The sequence below is a fragment of the Platichthys flesus genome, chromosome 8, assembly GCF_949316205.1.
Source record: "Platichthys flesus chromosome 8, fPlaFle2.1, whole genome shotgun sequence".
In the NCBI taxonomy this organism is placed as follows: Eukaryota; Metazoa; Chordata; class Actinopteri; order Pleuronectiformes; family Pleuronectidae; genus Platichthys; species Platichthys flesus.
In genome coordinates, this window is record NC_084952.1 from 20,910,424 (window position 1) to 20,925,454 (window position 15,031).

General features: G+C 38.9%; 1 protein-coding gene across 2 annotated transcripts; it reads right to left on the reverse strand.

Moving 5' to 3' along the window:
- Window positions 1-1,772: 1,772 nt before the first annotated feature.
- LOC133958968 (plastin-3-like) lies at window positions 1,773-15,031 on the reverse strand. 2 transcript variants are annotated; one of them, XM_062394013.1, is made up of 17 exons: window positions 14,968-15,031; window positions 11,062-11,130; window positions 10,077-10,228; window positions 9,281-9,410; window positions 9,019-9,151; window positions 8,781-8,862; window positions 8,377-8,542; window positions 7,860-7,999; window positions 7,299-7,394; window positions 6,240-6,426; window positions 6,066-6,144; window positions 5,847-5,967; window positions 5,602-5,735; window positions 5,220-5,343; window positions 4,913-5,037; window positions 4,088-4,248; window positions 1,773-4,007 (listed from the first exon to the last, which is right to left on the reverse strand). In XM_062394013.1, exons 2-16 carry the CDS (start codon window positions 11,120-11,122, stop codon window positions 4,116-4,118), a joined length of 1,863 nt encoding a protein of 620 aa, XP_062249997.1. In that variant the 5' UTR covers window positions 11,123-11,130; window positions 14,968-15,031; the 3' UTR covers window positions 1,773-4,007; window positions 4,088-4,115. The 2 variants fall into 2 exon arrangements, with proteins under 2 accessions (XP_062249997.1, XP_062249996.1); XM_062394012.1 differs by having other exon boundaries at window positions 1,773-4,248.

The following is a 15,031-nucleotide window of genomic DNA, read 5'->3' on the forward strand; positions in this document are numbered from 1 at the left end:
TACCCCTGATTAATGTAAGAGAAGTGTTTTCATGTGCACACCTGCACATGTGAATTGAGGCAGGATGTTGTTTTTCTTTATCCAGAAATGGATTTTGAACATCATATTGTGTCGAGGAATAAACCAGTGGAGCTGGAACATGTTAACAAGAACCAAACTTGCTTTCTGAAGTTACTACAATGACTTGTGTCCGATGTTTAGCTTACGGTCATTGATTTGACAGTGTTGAACCAAATAATAGGAAACTATGTCAACACAATGCAGTTCAAAAGCACCACAGACAAGACTACACCCCTCCCATTGATCACAATTTTTTAGGGATTGATCATTTCAAGTTGATTAGACGCCTTGTGAGTCCAGGTTGGAGAATCAGCTCAGTCTCGTTAGACACTGTGCTTTCAACTTCTTCTGGTTAATGTGGTCCAGATCAGTCCAGGTTCAATGTTTTTTGATCTGGACGTGGTCTGATGTCCACATGTTAAAAAAGCAGAGCGCTACTTTTTGGATCAGAGATAACATACAAGGTTTCACAAATCTATCTTTCTTTCGATCCTGTGGAATTGTATCTATTAACCATGTTCAGCTTTGACAACTGTATATGTGGGATTTTAGGACAAGCTTTGTCATATTTTAATTAACTATCTTTTTAACTCTGTGTGAGCAGTGTGGGAAAGAGAAAGGTCTGCACATAGATACTCTGTATGAATGTGTGTGTTAATGGGGGAATGGCTAAGCTCTATAGCAGGGGTATCCAAACTTTTTATCACAAGGGCCACATACAGAAAAAAAATTCGAAGGTCTGGGCCACTCACACTGCCACGCCCCCCTGCCCTGGAGCGGACTGTTGACAGTGCGCCTCAATTGCGTCGCTCAGGGCGGGGGGCGGGGCGGCGTTCTGAGGGACAGCTGGCAGATCAGGGGTGAGATGGGCTTCACCTAGTATCTAAACTGAGAAGTACAATACAGTGGGCCATAGTCCATTACATTACAATTCATTTAGCTGACGCTTTAATCCAAAGCGGTTTACAATCAATGCATTCAAGGGTACCCGAGGGTACAAACCCCCAAACAACAAGAATCAAGAAAGTACAATTGCTTCAAAAATAGAGCAAAACTACAAAGTGCTATAAGTAAGTGCCATTTAAGTGCTATTAAATTGCTAGTTTAAAAAATAAATAAAAATAAGTATATATATTTTATTTTTTTTACTTTTTTTTGAGGCGGGCCAATTTAAAATAGATGGCAGGCCGCAGATGGCCCGCGGGCCATAGTTTGGACACCCCTGCTCTATAGCAAGTGCTTTGAAATATCAAGAACTGAAAAGTGGCATATAAATACAGAACACTAAGAATTTCTTTGGGATCAAATGTGAAATGATTTATTGAAATAGACTCAAGGGACATCCAGCAAGCTCAAAAGCCACTTGTTGACACACTTCAGGTGTCCATACTGCATTTCAAATCAGCACCCCTATTCAAATGGGGACGGCCTGAAAACAGCAGTGTTTAGTTAATGCAAATGACCCACATACATCTATTCTCTCATTATGGACTTACACATGAGACAATATCTTTATCTGAATAAGCTATTAGTGCTAATACCTATTCATAATATTCTCATAATATAACAACTTAATCCTCATTATATGACAACTTAATACTCATAATATTACCACCCTATTCTCAAAATCTATTTTCCACCCTTAATATCCCTGATACTCAATCATACAAATCATACAACTTCTACGAGAGACAAGCAGACATGACAAAATATACAATTTATGGTAAAAATGCATTTATTAAACACAATTGATCTGATTGTACAAACTGAATGTAAGTATTGCAAGCATGTAAAGCAATTGTTTTTGCCTACAGTGGAACTCCAAATGACCCGTAAGAATAAACTGCTGAGTGGAAACTGCTTAGCTGAGAAACATTTTTAATAAAACAGGATGACTGTGGAATGTATTCATCAGCAGCAACAAACCTGATCACAACACATCCATATATACGGCTGCAGCATTTAACCTCTTAAGAGGATGTAAAATGATTTAAACCGGACAAATGTCTTTGGATGTTGCTGTTATAAGTGAACTCATATTTAAATCAGTGACAGTGGCATCATTTAATTCACATGTTCCTGTATGAATAGCCTGGGAATTATCTCAAGGCAACATTTCCACAAATGAGAGGGAAGGGCACTGACGAGAGATGACATCTTTCTTTTCCTCAGTTATAAGTAGTAGCAGCTTTGACGTGTTAATTCTGAGAAGAACATAAATTGCATAGACCAACAAAACAAATTCAGTTATTTGTTTTATTTAAATAAGAACAATGATCACTTATTCCCTTGAGTTGAAGGTTGGGTTTGGTTTGTGTTTAGGGTCTAAAGTAATATCAAGTGCATGACAATGTGAGAGATTCTATTCTGGTATTTTAAACCCACATTTGCGGTTAAATTCTGGATACTCTAATATGTTGTAATTAATAACAGGATTTTCTCTGACTTAAATGTTACGTTAATAATTAAAATATGCATTCGATATTTGGGGTCAATTAATGTAAACTATTGTATTTACTATTATACTATTATATGAGTTTTAATTGGATTATTACATGATACACTGTCATAACCTTTAAGGGTTAAAAAAGCATATTTACCAAATAGCATGAAACTAAGAACCTTAATCAGATTCAAGTTAAGGCAAGTTAATTTTTGTGTTATTTGATCAATAATATATATTGTATTAACCCCATTAAATTCCCTTAAATAAGATAATTTAAATGGCTTGAAAGTACAAATATTTGACATCCATTACTCTATCTAATCATTCCCTCAATACTATGATTACTTCAGTATTAATGGTAAAGGTAATGAACATTAAAAACCATGATGCTGTTGTCTTTAGTAGAAAGTCTGTATTGTAGCACAGCTTCGGTCATATATAAAAAGGCCAAAAGGTATTCAGTGAAGAATTTTATGGCAAGTACAATAACTGCTCATACCGTGAACTAGCTGGCACGTGGGAGGATACAGCAGAGCGTTGAGGCAGCGGCACATGGGACAGTTTGGGGAAATGCAGATGTATAACTCTCAAGTGTGATGGAAAATGAAGGAAATCCAATCGGGAAGAAACCAGATACATGACTACCTTGAACTGTAGCTTCCCACAGGGCAGAGAGATGTTGACTGATCATTGTTTCTGAATGTTTCCCATGTATCAGCTTTAACATTTTAAGAAACACATTCACTCTTGTATTCATATCAACAAGCATTTTGTGACTCTGCTGCCCAAAAAGAAAAAGATCTAGAAATATTGACCCTAAACCCCCAAATATTTTTCATTTGGACTTTACAGAAGTACCGCATTACTGCAAGGTGTCTGAACATCAATGTAGACATGTTGTGCTTTTTCAATTTCCCCTCTAGTGTGATCTTTGGATTTGTTTGTGTGTGTATAAAAGTTAAAAGCCCAAGATCAGTGGTAAAGGGAGCTCCTCTCCCCCAAAGAAAACACTTGTCGGGAGTCTGAGCGGTCATGTGACATCACAATGCCGAGGAAGTATAAGGCGTCAGCTAGTCTGGCACGCCATCCCAACAAAGCCGGGTAAAGCAAGGACAGAAGCCAATTAACAGAGACTGGAATTGGTTGACCAATCACAACAGACAGAACCGGCTGACCAATCAGAGGAGCTAAAACCAAGTGTCACACAGAGGCTGAACAGATGCTTCAGTCAGATTGATGACTGAATGAGCATAACATGTCTCCTTTAAGAAAAATTCCCATTCCCTTTGAAGCCTCAGAGTATCACTATTGTTTGTATCAATGTAGACAGGTGTCCATTTCTGTGTTATGACGGATGAACACAGTGTTTCTTCCTATTTGGCTAATGCAGCGTAATCACTTAAAAGAACACAAGACTATATCTCTTTGTTCCCTCTCTTTAGGTCTCATTCGTTCAAACGGGCAAACGGGCAGTGTGTGTGTGTGCATGTGTGCGAGTGTCTGTGTGTGTGTGTGTGTGTCTGTGTGTGTGTGTGTGTGTGTGTGTGTGTGTGTGTGTGTGTGTGTGTGTGTGTGTGTGTGTGTGTGTGTGTGTGTGTGTGTGTGTCTTTTATGCCCTCTTCATGCCTCTTCCCATCAGGCAGGCGAAGATGGTCATCACCATCTTGGGATTGACCTCAACCAAGTCTACAGGCAGGGCGTAGACCTTCGCTCCAATCTTCCTCGCCATGGAAACAGCATACCTGGTGCAGGAAACGCTCAGTTAGGATCACAATGGCAAAGTAGTACATGAGAGAAACATAATGAGAAAACTCCATTGGCCACCTTCACATTTTTCTTTGATCAATTGTACATCACTGTGGTCTTTGAAAGATGCAACTATTGACTCACAGTTAACATCTATTGTGCATTTTCTCTGGGTTTCTGAGAAAACTGTAAAGTCCCTCCAGAAGACTCCCCTTTGCCTAATCTTGTCTTGTCTCTATTATTACATATTATTACATTTTAATATGATATTTATATAATTTGTCAATGAACAGATCAGTAAAAGAGGGTGAATGAGTTCTTGATAATAGCCAACCGGCAAATACATGTATTCATCTAAAACAAAACAGATTTTTGTTTGCTTTAACGCAGTTGGGCCTGCCAACTTCTTTGGAAGAGATTATATTTTGAAATGCTTTTAGCGGTGGTGCCACCAAGCAGATATGTAACCTATTAAAAGTGTCTTTGGGTGCTTTTAAAAATGCTATATTGATAAAATGTATTATGTGAGAGGAGCAGCCGACATGAGCCTCGATGCCTGAAGCAACTACAAGTCAGGTCAAGTATTAGACACAGGTATAAGGACACACTGTGAAGCAGCCCGATGCAAACACAGTCAGAGAGAAGCAGATAGGTGATTACTTGGCGTTGTCCAGTTTGTCTTCGTCCGACAGTGTTCCCGTTTTCACCAGCTCAAAGTTCACACTGTTTGGCTGGATGGCATCAATGATGTCCAGAACTGGAAGACTGGTGCCAATTGATTTGTCCTAAAAGGGCAGACACGCACACACACACACACACACATATACTGAATATATTGAATATCACAGTAACACAAAATTACTAAAATACATCATTGTAAATGAGTTATTCCAGCTTTTTTCATCATATCCAAAGAAATGCATCTTCTCTTAATGTAAAGTATAAATCAAACAGAGGTGAATTGTACCTTAAAACTTTTGATGGATGAACTCTTTCCAGCCCCAGCCAACGTCTTATTAACCCATGAAATTATCAAGTCATCTCCTGCAACTTCTCCATGTCCAAGGTCTTCAAGAACATTTAAAGTGTACCTGCACAGAGTAAGATTATAAACGATTAAATATCAAATTGTACATATGCCTCCAGATTGTAATACCTTTGTGTAACTATGGTCAACAAACCCACCCATTGTCTACTGCCTGTTTAATCATCTACAACATCTCTAATATTCAGAGTCTTAATGCCACTAGATGCTGACTTTCTTTCCATTCCTAAAGACCCAGGTCGATTGATTGAATGTGTTAGTTCCCCATGTATTAAATTCATGTTTGATATAAAGAGTCAATTACCTCCTCATCAGCTGCCAGACCAGTGCCAGAGTTAGAGTCTCATTCCCATCATAGAGGTCCTGTCCCCCGATTCCCACCAGAGAGAAACCTGCTTTATTCTTCCCCAGCTCCACAGCATAGCTACAGTTTTCCATCTGTGGAAAACATATACATTCTTTTTCCTTTGTTTCTTCCTCACGTATTTCAGGTTAAAAACTTGTTATTCAAAGGATACTTAATGGAGGCCAATAGTTTTTTATATTCACCTTTTTTAAATGTCCTCCTCCTATTCCTTTGAATGGAGGGTGGTTGACTCTGTGGTCCCAGTCCACAGGCACCTTAATTCTTTCATAAAGCTGGAGGATCACCATGGCATTCTGCAGATCACTGCATGAACACACACATTAAATGGGATGAAGATACACATCTCTGTAAACGGTGAACTGTGTTGCAGGGTGGCAGTAAAATGATGACTACATACTGACCCGTAGATATGGTGAACATGAGGATTGACTCCGAGAGAGTTCATCCAGTTCCTGAAGGTTTTCTCCTCTCTGGTCTCACCTGGAGAGACAGAAAGGTTTGGACCTGTGGAGAAACTATACTTCCTACCTGTGTGAAGTGTCTGTGTGACAAAGGGATTATTTATCCATGCTTACTCTCCAGATGCCAGTCCTGGTTCTCTGGTTTGGTGAGAGCTGGGTGTTTGTTGAAGAGCGTGGCTACGAAGGCCATGTTGAGCTTGGCGTTGCCACACACAACATCTGTAGCCGTCACAAACTGTCGGCAGCCGAGGCGGTCGGCCTGTTGGAGCATACACTCTGCTCTCTTCGTGAGATCCTTCTCCTGGTAACACACATGGAGACATTATTCTCATTTAATTACAAAACATAGAACTCAAAACTCTGGACCTTTAGGAGTTTGCCTTTCACATATAAAGAACATAGCAGGAGGCTGTGTCCAGGTCACATGTGTTCATAAAAACAGACAAACATTCAGGCAAACCTCATGTCGGTTGGAAATGTCTTGAGCAAAAGATTCAGGCATTTGCGTTCTCACATTTATCCCCTCCGGAACATTTCAGGGGAAAGTTCATTGAATGTCTGAAAGCAGTTTAAGAAGTAATCTCAGTTCTATACACCACTACTGTGGACATGAAAAATTCTAATGGCTGAAGAGACGTAAAAACAAAAATGAAATTGAGTTCTGCATGTGTGCAATATATGCAGTGATTAGCTGAGTTTCAAAAAAAATCTTAAAGACAGCAGTTACATTTGGCAAATGTAGCATACTGGTCAACACAATACTAGTGTGTTTGTTTAACGGTGTCGAGTTTTACAGTGTATTTATTTTTTTAAGAAAGAGAATGGGAAATGAGATTAGAACCTTGTCTACAGCAGGATGATATCATGATCCTAATATAGTCCTAAAGGAAACAGGAAGTTTGACAGGAAGTCAGTTTCCCCTCAGCCTGATATTCAAATACAAAGCACCAACAGAGCTAAGTTTCAATGCACTACAGTGTATTCGTGTATGTGTTCTGAAGATTCATAAACATGAGTGAGGTCCAAATTCACTACTGATTTCAAATGTAATGCCTAAATTAAAATAAGAGAGAATAAATAAACCATACCATGTAAATAAATGTATTACACTTTGAGGCCTTAAGATACAACATAGCATATTCTATCTGTTTTGATATTTCCTTATCAACTTACAAAGACACCAGTCATATCGATCTCGACTCGCGGAACGTCCTCTTTGCTGCCGTCTGGAGCGATCTGCTCAAGCAGGTGGAAATACGCTTTGGAGTCCTGCACAGAGACAGACTTATTACTCCAAAAAACAAATGTCAAACATGTTCTCCTGTTGGTTGACTTTACAAGCATTACGTTTTATATTTTTACAGACAATGAACAAAATCACATGCAACATTAAATATTACAATAATGCAATAAATTGCTGTATATACAATATAATACATTTTGCAAAAGTAATGTTTAACGGATGTTACGTCATTTAATGACCATAATAAAGGGAAGAAATTCTGATTTTCGCAAATAAAGTCTGGGCAACAAGGGCAATATCAGTAGAACAGCCTATCGTCTGGTGTTAAAATTAGGAATGTGGAGCCTCTTGTTAAGCTATACTTTAGTATAAATTTCACGAATAACAGATTACTTTATCTTTTGGCTCGTCAGTGCCACATTATCAGGACTTTGAAAAGACTGAGCGGTGCACTCAACATTAAGTTTGGGCCTCACAGGGAAATTTCTTACCTTAATGTCTCCAGAAAAGTTTGATATGGACATGCCAACTTTCTTTAGGTGGAAATTGGCCCAGCGCAGCAGCAGCTCTTCAGGACTAAGTTTCATCAGCTCCTCCAGACTCTCCCCTTCCTCCAGCAAGGCTGCGATAGCTGTGAACACAAAGTCAAGCATGACTCTGGTTTGTTGCTGTAAATTTTGATGCAAGTGTATAATTCTTCTGTTCTATCTAATATGTATGCATGTAATTTTTTTAATTATATAGGGAAAGTGGAGATAGACAGGAACACAGAAAGACAGTAAATAAAAAGCAATGAGGGATTTGACTAGCCAGGAATCAAACCACCCTACCCATTTATCCATCAGGTGGCCCCTCTACCATCTTTATGCTAAAGTTGCTACTTCATAATCTGATGTTAAGGTCATTTTACCAGGAGAAGTCAATCTTTGTCAGTATATGGCTTTATTATTATCATTATGTTTAAATCATCCACACACAATGTGAAGATGTGTGTGTGATTGTACACACCTTCATTGCGGCTCAGCTCTATATCAGCAAACAGTCCGATCTTGATAATCTGCCAGAGGAGCCCGAGCACCAGGTGAGGTTTACCCTCCTTAAGATCCTGAGCTCCGATATTGACGACCTGGCAGCCGATGGCAGACGCTGAATTCAAGGCCAAGTTCAGATTCTCCTGTTAGGAGGAAAGAAGTAGCTGACGTCAGGAAGTGAGGAATCAAATAAGTTTCAAAATGTTCAACTGTTAATGATACAGACAAAAGTTATGGCCGGATATTGGAATATAACTTATCTTTGTTTATTTAATAATGCTGTTATGAATATGAAGGTAATTTATATTTTTTAATGGACTTATATTTATGATTTATTTAATGAAGAAAAAAACGGATTATCTAGCTGGACAGCTAACCGACCTGTGTGGTGAAAGGAGTGAGCTTCTTTTTGTTGATGGTTCTCTCATCGATGGTGTCAGGAACAGAGTGGTTGATGAGTTTACTGCAACAACAAAAAAGAGAAAAAAATGATATGATGCCAAAGAAAAGTAAAATATTTGAGTTATGGATCAAATACTGATAAATACTTAATCAGTTATCAGTGCACTGAAAAACTGATGAGTTGAGTGATTGCATGATATAAAATGATAGGGATTACCAGATCAGGATGCCGTCCGACACTGCTTTAAACAGAGCTTCAGTGCTGGGGTTGATGGGCAGAACATGTGCACAGTCTGGATCCTTCTCCATAGAGGAGTTGATATAGTTGGCGAAGGCAAAGCGCTCCTGCTCTGAAAAACAGAGCATTCAGTGTCACTTGCGAGGCAAAAACTCTCATGGCTATGGTTTGGTGGCATTGATTACAGTGGGCTGCAAACCCTTTCATTGCTCTCTGTTAGTGTTTGTTTAGTTTGACTAACCAGAGATTGAGTGTTGGGTTCCTTCACTAGAGATCTCGCTGGTGCCCCCGATGGCGACAATGCCTTCTTTTTTGTTGAGAGCTTTCCTGAAACCCTTTGCCAGGCGGTCATCCTTCAGTTCCTGGAAAATCTGAACATATACACAAAAACACACAATTTTAAATCACAGTGTGGTTCCTGTTTATTTATCAAGACACACATCAATATAGGTAATTAAAACACTTTTGTCCCAATGACTGTAAATTAAGATGGAGGAAATGTCTACACTTCATATGAACGCTGCCATCTTGTGCCAATGACGTAATTTGGAGTTCGACTGCCCAGTAGTGGGCGGGGAATGGAACTGCGTATTGAGGTTTCTTCGATAAACACGCTCAACCAATTGCAAGTCAGTCTCAGCTGTAAATCATCACATTTCATCCTGTTTAAATAGCATCAAATAACTAAATAAAGCCAGACTACATCTGTGTGATAAGAACTGACTAAAATGACAGAAGCCATCTTTTAGAAAATGTATTTGACATTTACTTTTTACTTTGGTCCCAGTCACATCAACTAACATGGGCAGGGTTTATGACCTTTACTGCAACCAGCCACCAGGGGCAATCAAGATGATTGGGCTTCACTTATGGGAAGTAATCATGTCATCAATAATTATATACCGTCTACGGTTGGTCCTTTTCCTAGTTGATCATTCATCCATTAAGTAAGATATTAAGTTGTTAGTTAGTTAGCTAGTTAGTTAGTTAGTTAGTCAATTAGTTAGTTAGTCAGTTAGTCAGTTAGTGTTACCTACAGCCGTGAACTCTTCAAAACTGATGCGACTGTCTTTGTTTCGGTCCAGCCTCTGAAGCAGCTCTCTGATCTGGTATCCAGGCAAAGAACAGCCCACCTCTTGGAAGAGATTCCCGAGTTCAGAGGCGCAGATGTAGCCATTACCATCCACATCTGGAGAGAGAGGGGGGTAGATGCAGGAAGAACGGGGACAAGGAAGGAAAACAGAACAGTTGCTTTAATTAGAGCCCATAATGCTCTTCCCTTTTCAAACTGATAAAACTCCATTTAGCAGTATCTTCATGACAGGTAGCAGGTCTGCTGTTCTAAATGCCACGAGTCTCGTTTGGGTCTGGATTCTGCCTCTGCTTGTCTGCTTCACATATTTACACATGTTCCTACTTGTTTGCAAGAGAGGAGTAAGCACTCCACAATGTCTGAAATCTGCTTAGCATGTGAAAAGAGTGGAAGAGTTTCCCTAAAACCCTGATGATGTCGACAGGATGGTCTAACTCATAAGTTGCATTTTGGGAATAGTAGGATCTAGCATCAACCCATATTAGACGTATTAAAAGTCATAATATTGCTGCCTCTGCACCTTGGATTTCTAAGTTTTTGATTTCTGCGTTTCTTACAAGTCCTGCACAGAAGTACAACACTAAATCAGTAGAGTAGTTCATTTGATTATGGACTGATGAAGAAGGTTACAACACATACAGCACTTTCAGGGCAAGATTGAGCCTGTATCTATTTTGTAAGACAACCACACTGACTGTCTACTCACATATACTTGAGAATTGTATCAACCTTCTCATCTAAGTCTGGGCAAGAAAACAAGAAGTGTATTTTTAAAATCCTACTTCATTCCTTAACAAGAGGTGTGAGTCTTTCAAAGGTTTCATCTCTTGCACAAAATCTGTTTGTCAGTTGTGCACACATACGATAAGAACATATGTGTGTCAGCTGCTTTAACTCCACTTCAGATGTGACAGATTTGTTGTACTCACCCACTTTCTGGAAACCCTCCCTGATCTCCTCGATCTCCGCAGCACTGACGGTTTTCGACATACTGACACCTATAAAATAAAACAGCATAACATTAAAGCACTGAAATACAATTTAGTATACAACAAGAGTCGATATCTCTTTAGCTGTGGAAAGAATTCAAATACTGGTTACCACATATAAAATATCATACCATTTTAAACATATCATAAATAAATCTGCCATTTCTCATTAGTCCAAAACTCTCTTTGTCTGTGTGTATTCATTGGAACCTGAATGATATATGCTAGTTCATAACGGCCAATATCAGCCTTTCACTGATATTGGTATTGTCTTTTATTTGCTGACAGCTGTGCATTCATGTTTATATTTTACACTAAAATATAAACATGAATTTACCATAAATTAAATGTATTTGTTTGTATTTGGTGTTTTTTTTATTCTTTCTTTTATCTTAATAAAGCTTTATTGTTAAACGGTAAAGGCAAAATCTCTAAAAAAATCGATTTGTCATAAGGGTTTGACAACGACATCTTAAAAATGATAACTATATATATATATATATATATATACTGTATATAAATCTCCCTTGTAATCCTGTGGGTTGGTATGTCTTCCTCAAGCCCGGGTCCTCTACCAGAGGCCTGGGAGTTTTAGGGGTGTGCAGTATCTTAGTTGTTCCTAGGACTGCGCAAGTCTGGACAGAGGCTTCATATATTGTACATGGGATCGGGGCCACTCTCTCAGTTTGGAGCCCCTTATGATCATATTATCACGGGGCTCACATTTCATTTCACCTTCCAGATCTGCTCTAGCTGTGATTTCAGCTCTTGGTACTTGACAATCGTCTTTTGCGCTACTTTTTCCTGATGTGACTGTCCGCTGGGTTTGCCACATCTATCACTACTGCCATCTTCTGTTCTTTGTGTCTCAGTGATGGCCACAGTAGGGATAGTGCTTATTGCTGCATTCATACAGCTGTAGCATTCATCCCAGTCAACAGGACGATATGGTTTAATCTCTCTTTCATGCATCTTTTTATGAGGCATGTCAAAATGACAGATAACTTTTTTGAGGCTTTGAGGCTAAACATATTCAGGCAGAGATGGCGGATCAAACGTCTTCGGACAGGACAAACACAGACTTGTGGAGCAGAATGGCTGCAGGGCTCGGTTAGCCTTTGTGTTTGAGTTACAACAGTCCGAAGGGTTCAGTGCTCCTCTATTTGCTTGGGTCAGCCTGGAGCCATACTGCGGCTTTCAAAGAGCACAGCCCTGTTGACACAGCCACGAGTCAGACAGCAGCTTGATCTATTATACAAAGAGTCACTTAGCGTTACAGTTGCATAAGCCTAGAGACCCTTATGAAATCGAATAGGTTCATGTAGATTGCCTTTTCCTGTAAAATGATTCTGTAATGGAGCGCATTGGAAGATTTGTATTATGGCTTGTGTAGACAGCTATTTATGTTCCAGCTATTACAGATATGACACATTATGATACGAGTGACATGCGCCTGTTGTTTATATAACTGTACATCTGCATATTTACAGTAGCTGAAACTTAAAGAGGGATTTCACACGAATGACAAAAAAAATCTCTCTTTACGTCCGGATACACCTCATTCATCTTTATATACAGTGGATGGGATAAACACATAGTGGCATTTAGCTTTAGGGACAGTGTTTGTTTGTTTCCTTGTTTGTTTATATACTTTTAGACTGGTGCTTTTTGCTCTTCCAATCAAATACAATGCTGGTGAACGGTATATGGATACTTAATGCATCCACAAACATTGACACCAGTTCATATTCCTCTCTCTCAGCACATTTATAGATTTTGTGATGAATCATAAAAACCAGCTCTATTTTTTCTATACCTCAGTTTCACATCTTTTGCATCGGCAAAGATATCCAAGGGTGATATCCACTAGAGCTCACTGGAAACGTTCTTAATGAGAAAGCTGAATGTATCATGGCATACAGACCTTCAGTAGCACTAAATCTGATTAAATCTGAAAGTTACATCAGACAATGTTGTAGAAAACATACGCCCACATATACAGTAATAATAAATGATAGTGAGATTAGCCTGCAATTGATATGATTTAGCCAGAGAGGGAAGCTTGCTGCTGCAAGGAACAACCCCCTGCTAGCTCAATGGAAGACAAAGCTGTTCAGACAAATAAAACATGATTAGCCTCAGGTATAAGTGGCATCTGACTTATCACTAATCATGTAGAAAAAGAGATCTCATCCTCTTGTCGGTGATGGGACTGAGAAAATTAGAAATTGCACAGTTCAGATAAGTGATATCCGATTTGACACAATAAACTTCCAGTCATTTTCCATTCCTCCACTTCGGACTTTTACTAAAAACAAGAGAAAAGATTTTGGCTCAAGAATAATCTTCCACAGATTTCCATTCACAGCCAAATAAGCAAATAGGCTTTGGTTGAGCATGAATATGCAAAAGTATGGGGTTACATAGTCACGCAGACACACACAGACACACACAGCTTCTCACGACCTAAAAACCATAGTTTGCAGGTATTTTATAAGCATGTGTTTCCTGCAAATAGGAAGTTAATTATACTCAAGATATGTCTGTGATCTGTCATGAAGAAAGGATTTCTCTTTGGTATTTTTACATAATTTTCATCATTAAATCTTGATTGTTTTCAGTGTGAAATAACTAAAATTAAGACTTTTTGGATCAGAGAGAAAAAGGAATGCTGCCACCAGATGTCAGTAATCCAGGAAGAACAGACCTATTTTAGAGGGATCTGAGGCACGTCCTTCCTAAAATATCAGGGGTGGTTTTCTTAAAGTGGAGACTGATAGGTGGTCTGCTTTTATATCAGTCATATAATCAGGTAAAATGCGTTATCAAATGACATGACACAGTTCCACACAAAATTAGACAGTCAAGGTATTTTTGGGTAAATTTAACTCCAGATGGGATGGAAATAGAACTACAGTTATTCTACTCTGAGATTCAACATCACTTTTAGTTTACAGCACCAAGTGTAGTCCCAAGAACACAGATTGATCTTCCATCCGCTCAAATTGTCTCAAATTGACTCTTGGACACTGTGTCACTAACACTGGATGGTGTGTGTCCTCCAGATTTAGACTGTGAGGATTCCTTCATCCAGTCACAGCAGCCACCGTGCACATGACTGCAGGACGTACAGGACTCATGATGGACACACACACCCACACACACACACACACACACTCACACAGTCTGAGTTTAGAATGACGATGCATTTCACATCACCATTCATCCTGACACATGCCTGCTGCTGCTGCTCCACTGTCTCCAAGTCACTGTCTTATTCATTTCTAACCAAAACTAACATAAATGATCCATTTTATAAAAACATAAAATGTGCTGATTAAATTTCCCATATTCAATTATTACGGTCTGTAAACATTGTTTTGTTAATGCAGCTTAATAGATTAATGAAATGTATAAGTTTTAGGCTAAATAGTAACATTTATATAAAAATAGCATATAAAGAATATATGATACATCAGCTAGTATACAGAACAATGTCAATAGTGTTATTCATAAAATATTGATATATATTCATACGGGTGCATTACAATGGCAATTGGACTTAATTATTATTATTGGACTATCATTAATACTCCCTGGAAATGTTGTATTGGTAAATTGCATTTCCACATGTATTGTAAACCCGTATTCACATTCTTATCTACACAGCCAGCAAATATATAAATACTGCACATTTGTCTCCACATGTCTCATAAATTCTTCATCACACCAGATGCAGGCTGTTTGTGCCGCAGTGGGTCTGAATCTTATTTTCTGCAGCTCACTATCACAGAGCTGCGACAAGAGAAAACGCCCTGGAACAAGCTGCTCCCTCCCTCCTCTTACCTGAGGACCGCTGGTGCGAGTCAGTACAATCACCCGAGAGAAACGATCCCTGAGTCCGCCTGTC